The following is a 20,611-nucleotide window of genomic DNA, read 5'->3' as shown; positions in this document are numbered from 1 at the left end:
AGCTAATGTTATCTGTTGTTGCTGTTTTTATTTTACTACACCCTGTTCAAATGTTTAGCCATCTGGCCCTATGGCTGGTTTTGAAGCTGGATTTGTCATAACAATAGATAGTTTCCCTATATCAATGCTTGTTAATGCCAAAGTTTTGGCATCTTCCATAAATTGAGGCAGTGAATCTGCCATAAAAATAGAATAAAATGAAGCTCCAGTAATATGGATAACTATTGCGTTTTTCTACATTGTAATGGACACGGTGCAAACTTTGGTCGGCTGCTGGCAGGCTTCGGCTGTGGAACAGCAAAGCAAAGTCAGCCCATGCTCATGGTTCTCACAGAGGAAGTGAAATGATTGGCTACAATGACTTTTCTCATGATCATGTACGTCGCAAATGACGTGTAACTATTAGTTCCTTGAATTGTATTTTGCGGGTGCCTTTTCATTATCTGGATAGACACTCTGTGGCGATTTTAGCATGCAAATCTTGGTGGGGCAAACTACCCCGCTTTTTTTAATGCTTGCCACAACACAACACTAAACAGTACATTAGTTGCACTATAACAGTGACAAATGGTGCCCACAAACTGTTCGGGCCTGGATAGCTCTGCTGTTGGGAGCTTTTTCTTTCCAGCACCATGGAGTGTATCCTTACCACTGCTGTACCTGGCTGTCAACGGAGCCTTGTCTGGCAGCGAAACAGTTCATTCAGCCTCATGTACTGCCTTTAAAAAAACATAGCTGATATGGCTGACTTGCTTAAACAAATGTGTTTTATACTGACAATTGAGATATACAAACTATGGCATAAGGGAACGACGAGCGGATAAGACAGGCTATAGGCTGGCATTCTCTGGAATGATGGTGCTTTCAAGACAACTGGGAATTCTGAAGTTAAAGAAGGTTGAATCAAGATGTCAAAAATGACACCATGGGGGGCCTCCCGAGTGGCACAGTGGTGTAAGGCACTGCATAGTGGTGCTTGAGGCGTCACTAGAGACCTGGGTTTGATCCCAGGCTGTGTCACAGTTTGCCGTGATTGGGAGACCCATGAGGCGGCGCACAATTGGCCCAGAAACGTCTGGGTTAGAGGAGGGTTTGGCCGGCCAGGATGTCCTTGTCCCATTGCACTCTAGCGACTCCTTGTGGCGGGCCAGGCGCCTGCAAGCTGACTCCAGTCGCCAGTTGTACGGTGTTTCCTCCAATACATTGGTGCGGCTGGCTTCAGGGTTAAGCGAGTAGTGTGTCAAGAAGCAGTGCGGCTTTGCAGGGTTGTATTTTGGAGGAAGCATGGCTCTCGACCTTTGCCTCTCCCGAGTCCGTATGGGAGTTTCAGTGATAAGACAAGACTGTAACTACCAATTAGATATCACGAAAAGGGGGGTAAAAAAATAACAACAAAAAATATTAATATATTTTTAAATTAAAACAAAACACCATGTTTGTATGCGGCTTTATTAACTCAATGATTTATTGCATACTAATGCCAAATTAACATGCAAAACAGGCAACAACTTTTTACTTTTTTAATGCATTTCTTTAGCTGAACAAGTGGGGCTCAAAACAGGTGGGGCTCTGCCCTGAATGACTGTTCGCCACTGTAGACACATCATACCAATCAAAGCAGTAGAGTAAACCATTCATCTTGGGGGAGCGGGTTTGCCAAATGCGATCACATCACGCAATTACACGATTCATAAAATGGTAATATAAAAAATAATAATACAGACTAGCTCAACAATAAATTAACATTTACAAATTATCCAATGGATTATGATAATTGTGTGGTAAAATAAGTAGTGATGCAGAAACATAAGTTTGTACCCCCCTATTTTTATTTGTTTCATGGCTCAGGCGGCCATGTGGACACAAGGCTGTTTGGTTCATCTTAGTTACGAAAACTGATAATTTTGCAGCTGTTTCTGATGAATAAATAATGCCATGCTGGGTGGCGGTAACATTAAAATTAAACTGAAATGAAGAGTAGGCTTTAAACAATTTGTAAGTCATATCATAGGAAAATACACTGCATTCACATGGATTTGCACGAAGTGGACAGTTCAGATTTGCCGCTTCAAGCCCAACTATATCATACTTTGACTAAAACGATGATTTATTGACTTAAATCGTTGTGCAACATCATGGATAAACTCTGGCTTTCTACTGGTGTGGGCGTTTAAAAATGTAACCTCCATAACCAGGCAATGTATTTTCCATCATATCTGTAGAACCAACCATGATAACACAGAAAATGTGATGTCTACACCTATGTTTTGATAGTCAGTGATTACAACAGTGCCACGTACACAAACTTGGTACATTTAAAATTTTCAGGGACTGTACAAGTTTAATGTTTTTATGAAATAATTTGCACATATTGCATGAACTATACAGGAAATTGTTATAAACCCATATAAACTGTATTTTTTGTTATATGACAATGTTTTATGATTTATCACATGCCATACTTTTATTTTCGTGCATACATTTAATTCGACTGGTTTGGATTTCTTCCTCACAAATATGGCTGACATTTTCACCACATTTGGAACTTTGAGGTGTTTATGACGTAGACCGTCTATTAATTTAATAGGGTCTCTGTAGTTCCTTCTACTGCAGTCATTGCAATCAGACAGCGCTCACCTTACTGCTCTGTGTCTCTCAATGGAATGATGGCTCATTCCATTGATGTATGACAGCGTGTTCATTGACGTCCAATAATCTGTTGTTAACGTGGTGTTTGTGCTTTGTACTTGCAGAGCAATCATTGTACAATTTCTCCATTCGAGCCTGCACAGTTTTTCGACATGGCATGGCTGCATATCAACAGCAATCATTTATGTAATCAGCGCGCGGATTTTCTCACTCCGTCCCTTATCGCACTTCTTTCCTGTGAAGAGCCTGTCTAAATGTCTGTTCTAATGTCTGTTGTTGGGGGCTTGCGTTGCTGCCATCAACGGTTTGGGTCTCATGGTGCCTGAGACCCCAAACCGTTGTGTCACTTTGTCATTATGGGGTATTGTGTGTAGATTGTTAAGGGGAAAAAATATATTTAATCCATTTTAGAATAAGGTAACGTAACAAAATGTGGAAAAAGTTAAGGAGTCTGAATACTTTCCCGAAGGCACTGTATTTGGACCATTTGGACAAGAAGCTAACATTTAAAATGTCTCTATACTTCAGCATTTAGGATTTGAGATCAAAAGTTTAGTATTTTAGTGAAGCTGGTGGTGGCACAGACATGTATTTATGTACACGATCTAAAATAATTTAAGTTAAACTATTGGTGGTAAGGCAATATTGTACGTCATCAAAACGCGTCTTGCTTGCTGTGGATCGCGCCCTTCCAAGCGACAGCGTGTGCGTTTGTAGCTGCGAACAGCTGACACAAGATTAGTCAAGTTTCAGTGTTTCTATCAAGATATCATTTCTTAGGTGAGTCTTAATTTGTGACTGCAATCTGCAAAAGTGTGTCATTCGCAAATGAAAGCCTCCCCCTTAAGTCGTGTTAGCTATCTTTACAAGGATGTTGCTAACGTTAGCTAGCTTGCTAGTTGACAGACACGTTTCTTCCAAGTTTCTTCCTCCGTGTCTGTGTTGACAATTCACCTAGCTAACGTTACATGAAAGAAACGTAGCAAGCAAATTTAGCGCTCTAGTCTCTACCAAGATACTGAGGGCAAATTCTCCAACGATTTTTTTTTAAATAACCGACGTACGGTAGCTAGCTAGCAAGGTCCCTCTAGTGTAGGTATCTAGCTAATGTTAGCTACTGTAGCTAGCTATGTATTTGACAGCTTTGCAGAATAGCAAAAATATATTTTAGCTATGTATTGTAGCTAGTTAACGTTAGCTCTATGTTTATTATAATAAGAGCCCAACGGTATGAAGCTTTCCAGCTGCGTTGAGGCTAGTGGGGGTGGTCAGATATGCCAAATCATTGTTTTGATTTTATAGCTAGGACGAGGGCTAACGTTAGTCATATCCATCTTGCAGTGATGCTAGCTATGTTTCATCTGTCTAACTATGACGGGACTCTTGCTCGTGATGATACTCCCAGCAATGCGATTTGAATCAGAAATTCTGACATTTCGGATACATCTTTTAGTTTACACTGGTCTACACCACCAACAAAACAAACTCCAATTGTTCTTGATATTCTAATATGTTGTTTCGAGAGCACATCTGTGTAACCACACTCCAATGAAACATACAAATATCACCCACTGATCAAATAAAATCAAACGTATTTATAAAGCCCTTTTTACATCAGCAGATGTCACAAAGTGTGAATACAGACACTCAGCCTAAAACCTCAGAGAGCACATGGCCAGATTGTTTCTTCAAGATGTTCATCGATGACCAGCAAGGTCAAATAACAATCACAGTGGTTGTAGAGAGTGCAACAGGTCAGTACCTCAGGAGTAAATGTCAATTGGCTTTTCATAGCCGAGCATTCAGTGAAAAGACGAAAAAAAGCAGGTCCGGGACAAGGTAGCGCGTCCGGTGAACAGGTCAGGGGTTCCATAGCTGCAGGCAGAACAGTTGAAACTGGAACAGCAGCACGACCAGGTGGACAGCAATGAGTCATCAGGCCAGGTAGTCCTGAGGCATGATTATCGGGCTCAGGTCCTTTGGAAGGGAAAGAGAGAATTACTTAAATTCACACAGGACATCAGATATAAGACTGATCCTAGCTTCCCGGCAGCTGAGACAGGGTCAGGGGACACTGTTGCCCCGTCCAATGATATCCAACCAGGCAGGATATAACTCCACCCACTTTGCCAAGGGATAGCACCCACACCACTACAGGGATATCAACAGACCACCTACTTACTACCCTGAGACAAGGCTGAGTGTAGCCCACGAAGAACTCCTCCACCGCACGAACCTGAGGGGGCGCAAAACCGGACAGGAAGATCACGTCAGTGACTCAACCCACTCAAGTGACGCACCCCTCCTAGGGACTGCATGGAAGAGCACAAGTAAGCCCCCATAAATAGGGTCAGAGGCAGTGAATCCCAGTGGAGAGAGGGTGAAAGAATGTACCAGAAGTATATAAAATTAAAAATTAACGTTCATATACGGAGCCTTACATATAAAGCAAGCCTTACATACGGATGGGGAACCCATAAGATATCGCTCTTATGCAAAATGTAATAACATTTTGTACCTGTAAAATTTGGGCACCTACTCATTCAAGGGTTTTACTTTATTTGTACTTTTTTCTACATTGCAGAATACTAGTGAAGACATTTAAAAATATGAAATACCAAATATGGAATCATGTAGCTACCAAAAAAGTGTTAAACAAATCAAAATATATTTCTTACTCTTTCAAATGACTGCTCGACTTGTTGACTGCTCGGTCCACACAGCAGACTTTTTTGGCATTGACTATGTCCCCATTACCAGTAAAACATAAACAACCTATTTCTTTCACTTACTTGCTGTGCTGGTTCGTTGTTAATTTGTTCAGTCATTTAATTCTCAACCAGGATTTCTATGGAACGCCATTTGGGTCTTTGCGTGTCAAAAAAGACAGTCAAATAACACTATTTTACGTGTCAATTAAGCTTGTTGACCAATCAGGACCTGTATATAACTGCATTTCACATAATCATTTAACGTGTTCATACATTTTTTACGTTATTACACGCTGATTACACTATCACTTGTATTTCATATGTCAGAATGATTCATCGATACATATGCTATGATGCTGGTAAAGTTGTCTCGCGTACCTATAGTGCTGGTCATAAAAAAAGTTAGCTCATGGATGCAAGCAATGTTCTTCCCCAAAAACATAGCATAACGACATCTGTTAGTTAGATATCTATATAGCTAGGTGTAATCTAAAATAACCCTCATTTTTAAGACATTTCTTATTTGATTAATGGTCGGACCCATCTGTGAAGCTAGCCACAATAAGGATTAGCCACAATAGTGGACTTTGCGGTTAGCCTTCAAAGTAAAAGTAAGTAATTCACAGTGATGTAAATGAATACAAATAGTAGAATTATGCCATAATTGAATAGATCATGCTAAACAAAGTTGGAATCTTATATAAAATCAAATAAATACAATAGTTTGTTAATTTCACAATCTGTTGTAATCACACTGGATGTATTATACTTTATAATTGCATTGGGGGCATACTTGTTTCACTGTACAGCCTTACCTATGGATTATGGCTCAATGGCATGGGTTTACTCCACTATTGTGCCTAATCCTTATTGTGGCTAGCTTCACAACACATAACCCGGTCCGGTTGAGCCTCACTAGCCGGATGAAGCAAGCTGGCTGCTAATAACGTTAGTTTTGGGCAACAGGGTTAAGTAGCTGGCTGCTATTTATTTTCATGAACTGAAGTTCAATTTCAATAGGCGAACAACAAGTATAGCTAATACTTACTCACTAGGATTCCCAAATCATTGCTAAAAATAGTGAAAATTACTGCAGTTTCTACTGGTCATTGTTTTCATGCTGGTTGTATTGGTGCTAGCAAGCTGAAGCTAGCTAGCTACCCCAGAAGGTGCGGCCCAACAAATAATGCTTTATTACCAACTCAGTATTGTAAACTCGTCGTTCCTGGCCGGTGTTTTCTTGTTTGCAGACTAATTTTGTACAGCTTTGACAGTGCTACTGATAGTAGTGGTGGCGATTGGCTTGCACATGCAAATTCAGAACACACAACATTCTATAATAGAACGGTGTTATTTGACGTGTCAAATTAGATGCTTATTTAACGTGTCAAATTGTGTTATTTGACATACATTTTTTTTTACAATCAAAGACCCAAACGGCATTCCATAGTATGTCGTGAAGCTAATAGCAGTGATATTATTACTGTGTAACTCCGGTAACTTTGCGCAACAAAACTGCCGACACAGGCTGTGAACAAGCGATTCGGGGGCATTTTCTGAGCCTCTTTACTGTGTCGCCACCATGCTCGATGCTAAGTACAATGACCGCTATTTCGATGCAGACAAACGGGGTTTATGTGAAATGTTACATACACAACTGGACAAGATGGACACAGTGACAGTGCGCACTAAGGAAGAGGTCATGGACAGACAGAGCTGAAACTTCACTGCTTGACATGTACAGTGGCTTGAGAAGGTATTCACTCCCTTGGCATTTTTCCTATTTTGTTGCCTTACATTCTGGAATTAAAATATATTTTTTGGGGGGGGTTTTGTATCATTTGATTGACAAAACATGCCTACCACTTTGATGATGCAAAATATTTTTTTAAATTGTAAAACAAGCAATAAATAAGACACACTAACTTAACTTGAGCGCACATATCTATTCCCCCCCAATGTCAATACTTTGTAGAGCCACCTTTTGCAGCAATTACAGCTGCAAGTCTCTTGGGGTATGTCTCTACAAGCTTGGCACATCTAGCCACTGGGATTTTTGCCCATTCTTCAAGACAAAACTGCTCCAGTTCCTTCAAGTTGGATGGGTTCCGCTAGTGTACAGCAATCTTAAGTCATACCACAGATTGTCAATTGGATTGAGATCTGGCTTTGACTAGGCCATTCTAATAAATTTACATGTTTTCCCTTTAAACCACTCAAGTGTTGCTTTGGCAGTGTGCTTAGGTTCGTTGTCCTGCTGGAAGGTGAACCTCCGTCCCAGTCTCAAATCTCTGGAAGACTGAAACGGGTTTCCCTAAAAAATGCCCCTGTATTTAGCGCCATCAATTATATTTTCAATTCTGATCAGTTTCCCAGTCACTGCCAATGGAAAAACTTCCCCACAGCATGATGCTACCACCACCATGCTTCACTCTTGGAAAGGTGTTCTCGGGTGATGAGAGGTGTTGGGTTTGCGCCAGTGATAGCATTTTCCTTGATGGCCAAAAAGCTCAAGCTCAAAGCTCTAGTCTCATCTGACTAGAGTACATTCTTCCATATGTTTGGGGAGTCTCCCACATGCCTTTTGGCGAACACCAAATGTGTTTGCTTATTTTTGTACTTTTCTACGGCTTAAAGTGGTCCTCTGGACAGATATTCCAATCTCTACTGTGGAGCTTTCCAGCTCCTTCAGGGTTATCTTAGGTCTCTTTGTTGCCTCTCTGATTAATGCCCACCTTGCCTGATCTGTGCATTTTGGTGGGTAGCCCTCTCTTCGCAGGTTTGTTGTGGTGCCATATTCTTTCCATTTTTAAATAACTGATGTAATGGTGCTCTGTGGCATGTTCAACATTTCTGGTGTTTTTTTTATAGCCCAACCCTGATCTGTACTTCTATACTTCTGGTGGTGCCCCTTGCTTAGTGGTGTGGCAGACTCTGGAGCCTTTCAGAACAGGTTTATATACTGAGATCATTTGACAGATGTCACACTTAAATAAAGTCCACCTGTGTGCAATCTAACTAATTATGTGTCTTCTGAAGGTAATTGGTTTCACAAGATCTTATTTAGGGGATTCATAGCAAAGGTGGTGAATACAGTTGAAGTCGGAAATTTACATACACCTTAGTCAAATGCATTTTAACTCAGTTTTTCACAATTCATGACATTTAATGCTAGTAAAAAATGTCCTGTCTTAGGTCAGTTAGATCACCATTTTATTTTAAAGCATGGTCGCAAATGGGTCTTCCAAATAGACAATGACCCCAAGCATTCTTCCAAAGTTTTGGCAAAATGGCTTGAGGACAACAAAGTCAAGGTATTGGAGTGGCCATCACAAAGCCCTGACCGCAATCCTGTAGAAAATGTGTAGGCAGAACTGAAAAAGCGTGTTTGAGCAAGGAGGCCTAGAAACCTGACTCCATTACACCAGCTCTGTCAGGAGGAATGGGCCAAAATTCACCCAACTGATTGTGGGAAGCTTGTGGAAGGCTACACGAAACGTTTGACCCAAGTTAAACAATTTAAAGGAAATGCTACCAAATACTAATTGAATGTAAACTTCTGACCCACTGGGAATGTGATGAAAGAAATTAAAGCTGAAATAAATCATTCTCGCAACTATTAATCTGACATTTCACATTCTTAATCTCTTGAAGCTAGGGGGCACTATTTTTATGTTTGGAAAAATAACGTTCCCAAAGTAAACGGCCTATTTCTCAGGACCAGATGCTAGAATATGCATATAATTGACAGATTAGGATAGAAAACACAAAAGTTTCCAAACTGTCAAAATATTGTCTGTGAGTATAACAGAACTGATATTGCAGGCGAAACTCTGAGGAAAATCCAATCAGGAAGTGCCTCTTATTTTGAAACCCTTCTGTTACTATGCATGCCTATCCTCCATTTAAAGGGATATCAACCAGATTCCCTTTTCTCTGGCTTCCCTAGGTGTCAACAGTCTTTAGACATAGTTTCAGGCTTTTGTTTTGAAAAATGATCGTGAAAGATCACATTGGGTAAGTGGATAGGTGGGGGCTCTCAGAGTGAGTTTTTGCGCTACAGAGTAAAGCCGCCATTGTTCCTCCCGCTGTTATTGAAAAACCTACACACTCAGTTGATATATTATCGAATATATATTTTAAAAACTACCTGAGGAATGATTATAAAAAAGTTTGACATGTTTATGTGGACATTATGAAGACTATTTGGAATTTCTGTCTATGTTGTCGTGACCGCTCTTTCCTGTGGATTTCTGAACATAACGCGACAAAACGAACGGAGGTATTTTGGGTATAAAAATAATCTTTATGGAACAAAAGGAACATTTGTTGTGTAACTGGGACTGTCTCGTGAGTGAAAACATCCGAAGTTCATCAAAGGTAAACGGGTAATTTGATTGCTTTTCTGATTTTCGTGACCAAGCTTCCTGATGCTAAGTGTACATAATGCTATGCTAGGCTATCGATAAACTTACACAAACGCTTGGATTGCTTTCGCTGTAAAGCATAATTTAACAAAAGTCTAAGCTGTGTTTTGCAATATTGCACTTGTGATTTCATGAATATGAATATTTTTTAGTAATATTATTTGACTGTTGTGCTATGCTATTCAGCGGTTGCTGACAAAAATGAACTCGCGACAGGGATGGGTAGCGTCACTTGAGGATATGGAGACGCTAGCGTCTCAACTGGCCAATTGCCTGGGGAAATGCAGAGTGCCAGATTCAAATAGAATTCTATACAATTCAAACTTTAATTAAATCACACATGTAAGATACTCAATTAAAGCTACACTCGTTGTGAATCCAGCCAACATGTCAGATTTCAAAAATGCTTTTCGGCGAAAGCATAAGAAGCTATTATCTGATGGCATGCACCCATCTGAACCAGTAGTAAACAAAAGAGCTAGCGTAGCAGGCGCTACACAAAACGCTGAAATAAAATATAAAACTTGCATTACCTTTGACGAGCTTCTTTTGTTGGCACTCCAATATGTCCCATAAACATCACAATTGGTCCTTTTTTCGATTAATTCCATCCATGTATACCCAAAATGTCCATTTATAAAGCACGTTTGATCTGGAAAAAAACAGCTTGTCAAAACACAACGTCACTACAAAACATTTCAAAAGTTGCCTATAAACTTTGCCAAAATATTTCAAACTACTTTTGTAATACAACTTTAGGTATTTTTAAATTTTAATAATCGATCAAATTGTAGACGGGGCAATCTGTATTCAATACAAGTAAACAAACCATGCACCTTTTTTCGTCTTGAGTAACTCTCAACAGTGTAACGTTGTTCCAGGATGTGCTTCTTCTTCATTGCACAAATGATTAACTTCAACCAAATTCCAAAGACTGGTGACATCCAGTGGAAGTCGTAGGAACTGTAAAGTGGTCGCTATCAAATATCCCTTGGGAAAGGCAACTGAGGGAACGGTCAGAGGCAAAAAAAAAAAAATGAAGTTATTCCTCTGGGTTTTGCCTGCTACATAAGTTCTGTTATAGTCACAGACATGATTGAAACAGTTTTAGAAACTTCAGAGTGTTTTCTATCCACACCTACATATGCACACCTTCTATCCACACCTACATATGCATATAATATATTCCTGGTATGAGTAGCAGGAAGTTGAAATTGGGCACGCTATTTATCCAAAAGTGAAAATGCTGCCCCCTATCCCTAACAGGCTTTAACTTCCTGGCGTCTTGAGATGTTGTTTCAATATATCCACATAATTTTACTGCCTTATGAAGCCATCTATTTTGTGAAGTGCACCAGTCCCTCCTGCAGCAAAGCACCCCCACAACATGATTCTGCCACCCCCGTGCTTCACGGTTGGGATGGTGTTCTTCGGCTTGCAAGCCAAACAGTTCTATTTTTGTTTCATCAGACCAGAGGACATTTCTCCAAAAGTAACATCTTTGTCCCCATGTGCAGTTGCAAACCGTAGTCTGGCTTTTTTTATGGCAGTTTTGGAGCAGTGGCTTCTTCCTTGCTGAGCGGGCTTTCAGGTTATGTTGATATAGGACTCGTTTTACTGTGGATATCGATACTTATGTACCTGTTTCCTCAAGCATCTTCACAAGATCCTTTGCTGTTGTTCTGGGATTGATTTGCACTTTTCGCATCAAAGTACGTTCATCTCTAGGAGACAGAACGCGTCTCCTTCCTGAGCGGTATGACGGCTGTGTGGTCCCATAGTGTTTATACCTGCCTACTATTGTTTGTACAGTTGAACGTGGTATCTTCAGTCATTTGGAAATTGCCCCCAAGGATGAATCAGACTTGTAGAGGTCTTGGGGCTGATTTCTTTTGATTTTCCCATGACGTCAAGCAAAGAGGCAGTGAGTTTGAAGGTAGGCCTTGAAATACTTCCACAGCTACACCTCCAATTGACTTCAGGTCAATTAGCCTATCAGAAGCTTCTAAAGCCATGACATCATTTTCTGGAATTTTCCAAGTTGTTTAAAGGCACAGTCAACTTAGTGTATGTAAACTTCTGACCCACTGGACTTGTGATACAGTGAATTAAAAGAGAAATAACCTGTCTGTAAACAATTGTTGAAAAAATGACTTGTGTCATGCACAAAGTAGATGTCCTAACCGACATGCCAAAACTATAGTTTGTTAACAAGAAATTTGTGGAGTGGTTGAAAAACAAGTTTTAATGACTCCAACCTAAGTGTATGTAAACTTCCGACTTCAACTGTACATATGCACGCACGCACCACTTTTCAGTTTATTTTTTAGCATTTTTTTAAATGACTTTTTTTCCCTTTTCATGTCACCAATTTTGAGAATTTTGTTTTTGTCCATCACATGAAATCCAAATAAAAATAAATTTAAGGTACAGGTTGTAATGCAACAATATAGGAAAAAAGCCAAGGGGGATGAATGCTTTTGCAAGGCAATTTATGATGAAATCCTGGTTGAGTGAAATGACAAATGAACAACGAAACAGCACAGCAAGTAAGTGAAAGAAATAGGGTTTGATGATGATTTACTGGTAATGGGGACATATGTAAATGCCACCGAAATAACTTTTTAGTCAGTGTGGGTGTGTGTGTAACCTTTTATTTAACTAGGTAAGTCAGTTAAGAACAAATTCATATTTACAATGACGTCCAAACCCGGATGAAACTGGGCCAATTGTGCTACAATTGGATTCGAACCAGGGACTGTATTACACCTCTTGCGCTGAGATACAGTGCCTTAGACCACTGCGTCCGCGTGTGTGTGTTAACTATTTAACTGTCTTTGAATGCTTAAAAGGCCTTTACATTTTAATATCGGTATTGTTTGTTTTGGCAAGGAATATATCGGATATTGGTATCGGCCAAAAAGTCATTTCAGTGCATCACTAATTTAAATGGTGAAATCTGACTTCCTGATTTATCAGTAACCAAGGGCTGGTTCAGGAGGACCATGAATAACGGGCAATAGGTGCGAGTGGATGTGTTTCATCCGGCCACAGGTCTTGATTAGAGGTCGACCGCTTATGATTTTTCAACGCCGATACCGATGACTGGAGGACCAAAAAAAGCCGATACCGATTAATCGGCCGTATTTATTTATTTGTAATAATGACAATTACAACAATACTGAATGAACACTTATTTTAACTTAATATAATACACCAACAACGTCAATTTAGCCTCAAATAAATAATGAAACGTTCAATTTGGTTAAAATAATGCAAAAACAAAGTGTTAGAGAAGAAAGTCATAAACAGCGCTGAGCTTCAAGCTTTGCGAAAAGCTGCGGGCAAACGGAGGAAAGTGCGGTTTGAATGAATGCTTACGAGCCTGCTGCTGCCTACCACCAGACTGCTCTATCAAATCATTGACTTAATTATAATATTATAAACACACAGAAATATTAATATGGCCAAATCTGGAAACTATCATTTCGAAAACATAACGTTTATTCTTTCTGTGAAATACGGAACTGTTCCGTATTTTATCTAACGGGTGGCAATCCTAAGTCTAAATATTGCAGTTACATTGCACAACCTTCAATGTTATGTCATAATTATGTAAAATGCTGGCAAATTAATTACGGTCTTTGTTAGGAAGAAATGGTCTTCGCACCGTTCGCAATGAACCAGACGTCCCGAACTGCTGCATATACTGCTTACACTGAACGAAAGAGAAGTGACACAATTCCAGGCACCGCATTGATTATATGCAACGCAGGACAAGCTAGTTCAACTAGTAATATTATCAACCATGTGTAGTTAACTATTGATTATGTTAAGATTGATTGTTTTTTATAAGATAAGTTTAATGCTAACTAGCAACTTACCATGGCTCCTTGCTGCCTGCACTCGCGTAACAGGTGGTCAGCCTGCCACGCAGTCTCCTCGTGGATTGCAATATAGTCAGCCATAATCGGCATCCAAAATGGCCGATTACCCATTCTTATGAAAACTTGAAATTGGCCCTAATTAATCGGTCATTCCAATTAATCGGTTGACCTCTAATCTGGGGACCTGTACCAAATCTTTTCAGTCTCCTGAAGGGGGAAATGCATTGTCGTGCCCTCTTCACGACTTTCGTGGTGTGTTTGGACCATAGTAGTTTGTTGATGTGGACACCAAGGAACTTGAAACTGTCGACCCGCTCCACTACAGCCCTGTTGATGTGAATTGGGGCATGTTCGACCATCGTTTTCCCATAATGACAACCTAATTACGGCTAACATTGTAGCTGTTTAAAGCTAATTCCCTGCAGTTTTGCACATTTTGCCATGGCTTATGCATTCCGAGTGACTCAAACATAACAAAATCTGTGGAGGCCCTATGCCATGATAAAAATACTCCTGAATGCAGATTTTATTTTAAATTCTCTGACTGTCTAGCTTTTATTTTTCTTTCAAAGATACTCTTACTTAAAAATGTATAGTTCCATTTATCTTTTCTACATTATCTGGTTTTAGTCATTTAAGTTTACACTGGAAACGCTTTTCCATCTAAATTAGTTTCTTCTCTAAAAATAAGTAAATACATGTGTTCTAATGTGTTCTTTTGGCAGTGAATTTAAATGCATTTTTCAGATATGACTCATTGCTAACAAGCATGTTTCCTCTTACACTTGTTTCCTCTCCTTGAATCCTCTTCTCACTTCCATCTGACTGAGTAGGAAATGAGTGAAGGTTTGGAGAAGGTGTCGAGGAAAGGCTATTGAGATTCAGCTTGGGTTAGTTTAAAACGTGTTGCAATATGCTGCTGTATGATATTTATCACTTCTTTGTACTGAGTTTAGCGTCTATCACCATAGGCTACTCTGTAGGCCTACACAACAGCATTCTCTCTTGTTTGGTGTTTTGGATTCTAATTTCTTCATGCCTCTAGATGGCAGTCTAGCATAGCTGATTTCCTTACTGAATAGGCCTTCCCCTGCACACGTTGCGCTCTGATCTCTGGCTGTCTGTCTCTGTTTTTATAGCTTTATGGCACAAGTGCTGGTGTACGAGTGGCTTTTATCCATTGCTGGAGATATGCAGTGTTGTGTATGAATTTCAAAGGGATATGTGGATAAAACGTGAGGGCGCATAGCTTTGTGTGTGTGTGTGTGTGTGTGTGTATTAAAAGTAAAAACATGTATGTACCAATCCCAGATTGCCCGTTTACATTATCATATATTTTACTCTCCTAGCCTACTTGATATGCCTAAGCGTTTCAGCTTGTTTTTTGTCTTTTTAAAGGTTGTGAACAGTCATGCTGATTTCCATGTAAAATAGCCTTTTGAGTGACTATATGTCACCAATAATATTTTTCCCTGAGAAAAAGTACTTTATCTCTCATAGCTAACTACCAGGATGTTTGAGAAGACCGGCTGAGTGGGCAGGAATCTTGGCTGACAGCTCTTTGAAACGCCTATGTTAAGAAACTTGGATGCCGTAAAATCCTTTCAAGCAAATTTGGTGATACACAAACAAACATTGAAATTGCATCAATTGTTTTTACATTTTTTTTTATATACATCTCCCATTTGGCACGTCTTAAGTATCTTTGCCATAGATGAATAGTGTAAACTTATTTGCTGACACCCTACAGTAAAATTTTGGCACCAGTAGAGTAGCTATATAAACCACGCCCTTCCGCTAACATGCCTTCTCCAATGTTGGTTATAAGCCGGTTCTTAAATTAGGTAAGCGACTATCATGTTACCATTGGTGTATTAAAATGAGTTAGAGTGACGTCACCCTATCCCCTTAATAATCCCCCCTCCTGAATCCAAATGTTTGACATGGGCAAGGATCAGTAACTTTTTATGATCACACTTTGTCAATGTAGAAGCGACGGTCATTTTTCATACTTTGGTTATTATACTTTGATCTGGTTGAATCGAAATATCATAAAATTTCATGAAATTTCCTGATTTTGACTTTTCATTGCCTTTAACTCCTCAAATGTATCTACTCATTAAATCGCAGCGATATAATTCCACCACAGCTTCCCGTGTTTATAGGGTATTGTAAATGGCCATTCTGTGCCTGTTAATTACATTTCAGTTGATAGCGCTGTTAGCTGCCTTAAGAAACTCACAATTGTTTGCCCCACCTATGCTAATAATATAATTATATCAAGCTAATGTTTTGCTACATGTGTCCACAAGCGTAGGGGTATTGTCCATAGTAATCTTGTGCACATTTACCTGAATTCTACGACTAGCTCTGCAACTTTGAATGCAATCAGGAAGCCTATTGTGGCTATCTCATCCAGTTCGATTGACTCTTGTCACCATGGATACTCCTGCTGTTTTCAAGCCCCGCAGAGGGCTTAGACTGTTACATATAAATGTGTAAAGCCTGATGTCTAAACTGGACTTTCTGGATGGATGTCTGGGTGCATGACACTAGCCCAGAAGTTCTGGTTATCTCACAGACCTGGCTGAGTAATTTGATTATGGATAAGGCTGTTGCCATTGTGAACTACAACATTTTCAGATGTGATGGGCAAAAAAGGGGCTATTTATGTAAGACCTTTTATGTCATAATGGTTTCTTAAAAGTGTCCATAAAGCCAAAATATTTATATTTATTGCTGTGGTCTACTGTGTAAGTGGAAATTCTCACCCCAGGCATTCCGTCATAATCTGTTATGCAGAGCTTTTTTATACTAGCTGCATACCAGACACTGTTTTGCCACATCCATTTTTACCTCTGGTTGATAAATATGCCCCTTTCAAGCGATTGAGTCAAAAAAAAAAAAACTAATCCATTGTACTATCCTGTACTCTGACCGCCTCCTAGATAAGAAATCAAGTCTGGGCCAAGGCTAGACTAACTGACTCATTAGCTATTTAGGCAATTGAGAAATGCACGACTTGACAAAAATTATGTGGACACCTGCTCGTTGAATGTCTCATTCTAAAATGATGGGCATTAACATGGAGTTGGTCCCCTCTTTGCTGCTATAACAGCCTCCACTCTTCTGTGAAGGCTTTCCACTAGATGTTGAACTAGAGGTCGACCGATTAATCGGAATGACCGATTAATTAGGACCGATTTTCAAGTTTTCGTAACAATCGGAAATCGGTTGGACACTTATTTGGACAATTTTAAAAATTATTATTATGATTTTTTTGACACTTATTTAATATTTATTTAACTAGGCAAGTCCGTTAAGAACACGGCCGAGGAACGGTGGGTTAACTGCCTCGTTCAGGGGCAGAACGACAGATTTTCATCTTGTCAGCTCGGGGGATCCAATCTTGCAACCTTACAGTTAACTAGTCCAATGCTATAACCACCTGCCTCTCGTTGCACTCCACAAGGAGACGGCCTGTTACGTGAATGCAGTAAGCCAAAGTAAGGTGCTAGCTAGCATTAAACTTCTCTTATAAAAAACAATCAATCATAATCACTAGTTAACTACACATGGTTGATGATATTACTAGTTTATCTAGCTTGTCCAGCGTTGCATAAAATCTGACTGAGCATACAAGTATCTGACTGAGCGGTGGTAGGCAGCAGCAGGCTCGTAAGAATTCATTCAAACAGCACTTTTGTGCGTTTTGCCAGCAGCTCTTCGTTGTGCGTCATGCATTGCGCTGTTTATGACTTCAAGCCTATCAACTCCCGAGATGAGGCTGGTGTAACCGAAGTGTAATGGCTAGCTAGTTAGCCGGGTGCGCGCTAATAGCGTTTCAAACGTCACTCGCTCTGAGACTTGGAGTGGGTGTTCCCCTTGCTCTGCATGGGTAACGCTGCTTCGAGGGTGGCTGTTGTCATTATTTTCTATCTGTAAATGGTATTCTTAATGTTAATCAAGCTATATATTTGTTACTGAATTACCAATGTTATTTATATAGCTTGTAGGTCCCATAAACCACTTTTAAAGGAATTTGTAATGACTAGTTTGAATGGTACACAAATTGACTTCCTTCCATCCTACAAATATCTTGGTATCTGGCTAATCAAAAAGTGGTTTGGGCGTCTATGTAACGAGATAAACTTCCTGTGTGTCTATCATCATTAATTCAATTTAGACTTATAAATGATCAAACCTGGTCTCAGGCTTACATAACACCGGGGGCCCCTTCGGTCTCCACACAGTTGGGTAAAGCAGATTTTAGTTTTTTGACATGAACATTTTTTTAATGTATTTTTTTTACTTCCCTGTCTCCCTAAAAACAACCAAATCTGCTGGGATGTAGACGTTATCCAATGGGTAGTAAAAACATGAAACATTTAAAGTTATTTCAGGCAATGCTGAGAAATAATTGAAAGTCGTGCCGTACAGACAGAGAGCTATATAGCCTATTTCTTCGGGGAGTATCATTGTTAGTTCTTCTGAGTAACATTGGAGATTGACTCGGGTCTCCCTTTTTGAAATTTACAAGTCAGGCAGTTTCGACGGAAATCATTCTAAGTTGCAGAGGGTGCTGCCTGCATGAGGACCAGGTGTGTTGCTCTGCTGTGTCAGGCTGTGCCTGCCTGCGTCATTGGGACTACCATTCTAGCCTCTGAGTGATTTTACTTACAGTGTGATCTGTTATAGAGCGAGAGAGGACCGTGATGATGGAAGGAGGGGAGGGATGGTGGGATGAAGAGGCATGTAAAGATCTCCTTGGTTTATTTGTATATTTGTGCAGGCATAATGTCTGCCTTGTGCCTTCTACAGAAGTTTAATCATTTCCATATTCCTACTGTAAAAATGTTATGCGAAGGTGGTGCTGAACCCTTCTCACTGTTTCTCTCTCTCCCCTCCTCACTCTCTTCTTCACCCTCTGTCTCCATCCCCTCTCCCTTTCATTCTCCTCTCCCCCTTCTGTTCCACCCCTGTCCTCTCTCTCGCTCTCTAACCCCCAGGTATCTCTAGGTATGGATATGGAGAGTGCCAGCTCGGTGGTCCTACAGGCCCTGACCCAGGCCACCAGTCAGGATACCGCTCTACTGAAGCCTGCTGAGGAGCAGCTACGACAGTGGGAGACACAACCTGGCTTCTATTCTGTACTGCTGGTATGTCTAACACACACACACACAGGCAAACACAGGCACCAACGTCTATACTGGAGCTTACCACACATCATCCATTGATTTGTGCAAAGCTTTGAGTTCCTCAAGTTAAGATTGTTCCCCTAATTATTACATGATGGATAGGATATGGGCCAAAAGTTTTGGGTCAATTTATGCAGACATTTTTAAAAAGGTAGGCCTTCTGTGGGCCCAACATGCTTCTCTTGTGGTTTTGGATCATCTTGATTTATGCAAAGCTGTGGGGATGTGATACTATATGCAACTGGGTTCTCAAATGTCAAAGAAGGCTGGATATCAATAATAACAACAGCAGCGGCAACGGCATCGGCGATCAGCTTGTGTGGTTTCCATATATAATATCTGTGGGCAGTTTTGCCCTGATTACAATCACTACTAACAAATCACCCCACCCTCACTACAATAATAAAAATAAAAATAAAAGTTAACAGGAATGGTAGAGATAGTGACAGAGAAATAGATGGGATGCTCACTGGTGCTCAGCTGTACACTAACCTTGACTGTCATTATCTCATTGTCACATTGCATTAGTCCCTGTCACAAATGATAGACCATTAGGTTACACACAATGCCCCAGTCTAGCCCAGGTTGATGTGTCACTGTGCTGCTGTTAGAGCCATGGGGTAAACCATAGTAGCAGGAGACTGTGTGTGTGTGATACTCCACAGAGGCTGTAAAGAAATCTAATCTGTCCCATCCTCCTCGCCATCTCTCCTCATTCAGTCAGTGTACTGTAGATGGTCTTTGTTGATCTCTATCCATCAGCTATCCAATACCTTGTTACAGTAGGTGGTTGTTAGCCACTCCTAGGGTTGCAAAGCTACCCGTAATTTACCAACGTTTCCAGAATATTCAGTAATTTTTCGAAACAACAGAAAATCTATGGCAATCTCTTTTAACGTGGGTTCCCGAGTGGCGAAGCGGTGTAAGGCACTGCATCTGTGCTAGAGGTGTCACTACAGACCCTGGTTCGATTCCAGGCTGTATCACAACCGGCCGTGATTGGTTGTCCCGTAGGGCGGTACACAATTGGCCCAGCGTCATTAGGGTTTGGACGGGGTAAGCCTTCATTGAAAATATGAATTTGTTCTTAACTGACTTATCTAGTTAAATAAAGGTTAAATAAAAAATAAAAACGTTAGTAATTTATACTTGAATAACATTTTTTTCTTTTCATACATAGTATACATTTTACAGTGCATTGGGAAAGTATTCAGACCCCTTGACTTTTCCACATTTTGTTACGTAACAGCCTTATTCTGAAATGTATTAAATAGTTTTTTCCCCTCATCAATCTACAACCAATACCCCATAATGACAAAGAAAAACAGGTTTTTAGACATTTTTTAGTTTTTATTTTGTTTTATAAATTTGCTATAACATTTGCATAAGTATTCAGACCCTTTACCCAGTACTTTGTCGAATCCCCTTTGGCAGCGATTACAGTCTTCTTTCCGAATGCACTGCATCTTTGTCCATGACCTTATGGTTCAAGAGAAAATTGCCTAATTAATTTAAAAAGCATCTAATCAACAGAGGTATTCTTTTCTATGAACTCTTCCAACTTGACTTTTTTCACAAAAATGACAATGACAAAACATTGACAGCGAATACATATTGACATAGTTAAAAAAAACACACACAAAATATACATTTGTATTCACTAAGTCGATAGTTTATATTTAGGTTAGTGTTTTTTTGCGGCTTTGTATTTATTTTAAAATCACAATATTTCATATATT

At 39.9% G+C, this 20,611-nt stretch overlaps 1 protein-coding gene across 2 annotated transcripts in view; it reads left to right on the top strand.

Annotated features, from left to right (window-relative positions):
- Window positions 1-3,316: 3,316 nt before the first annotated feature.
- Window positions 3,317-20,611, top strand: part of ipo11 (importin 11) — a 275,946-nt gene continuing 258,651 nt past the window's right edge. For both annotated transcript variants that reach the window (XM_029638398.2, XM_029638396.2), the window contains exons 1-2: window positions 3,317-3,429; window positions 18,684-18,833. In XM_029638398.2, coding sequence (XP_029494258.2) covers window positions 18,696-18,833 — 138 coding nt within the window. In that variant the 5' untranslated portion in view covers window positions 3,317-3,429; window positions 18,684-18,695. The remainder of the gene's footprint in view (window positions 3,430-18,683; window positions 18,834-20,611) is intronic.

This window comes from Oncorhynchus nerka, linkage group LG27 (assembly GCF_034236695.1).
Source record: "Oncorhynchus nerka isolate Pitt River linkage group LG27, Oner_Uvic_2.0, whole genome shotgun sequence".
Lineage (NCBI taxonomy): Eukaryota > Metazoa > Chordata > Actinopteri > Salmoniformes > Salmonidae > Oncorhynchus > Oncorhynchus nerka.
Note: the sequence above shows the minus strand (reverse complement) of the source record. Positions and strands in the feature narration are given on the sequence as shown.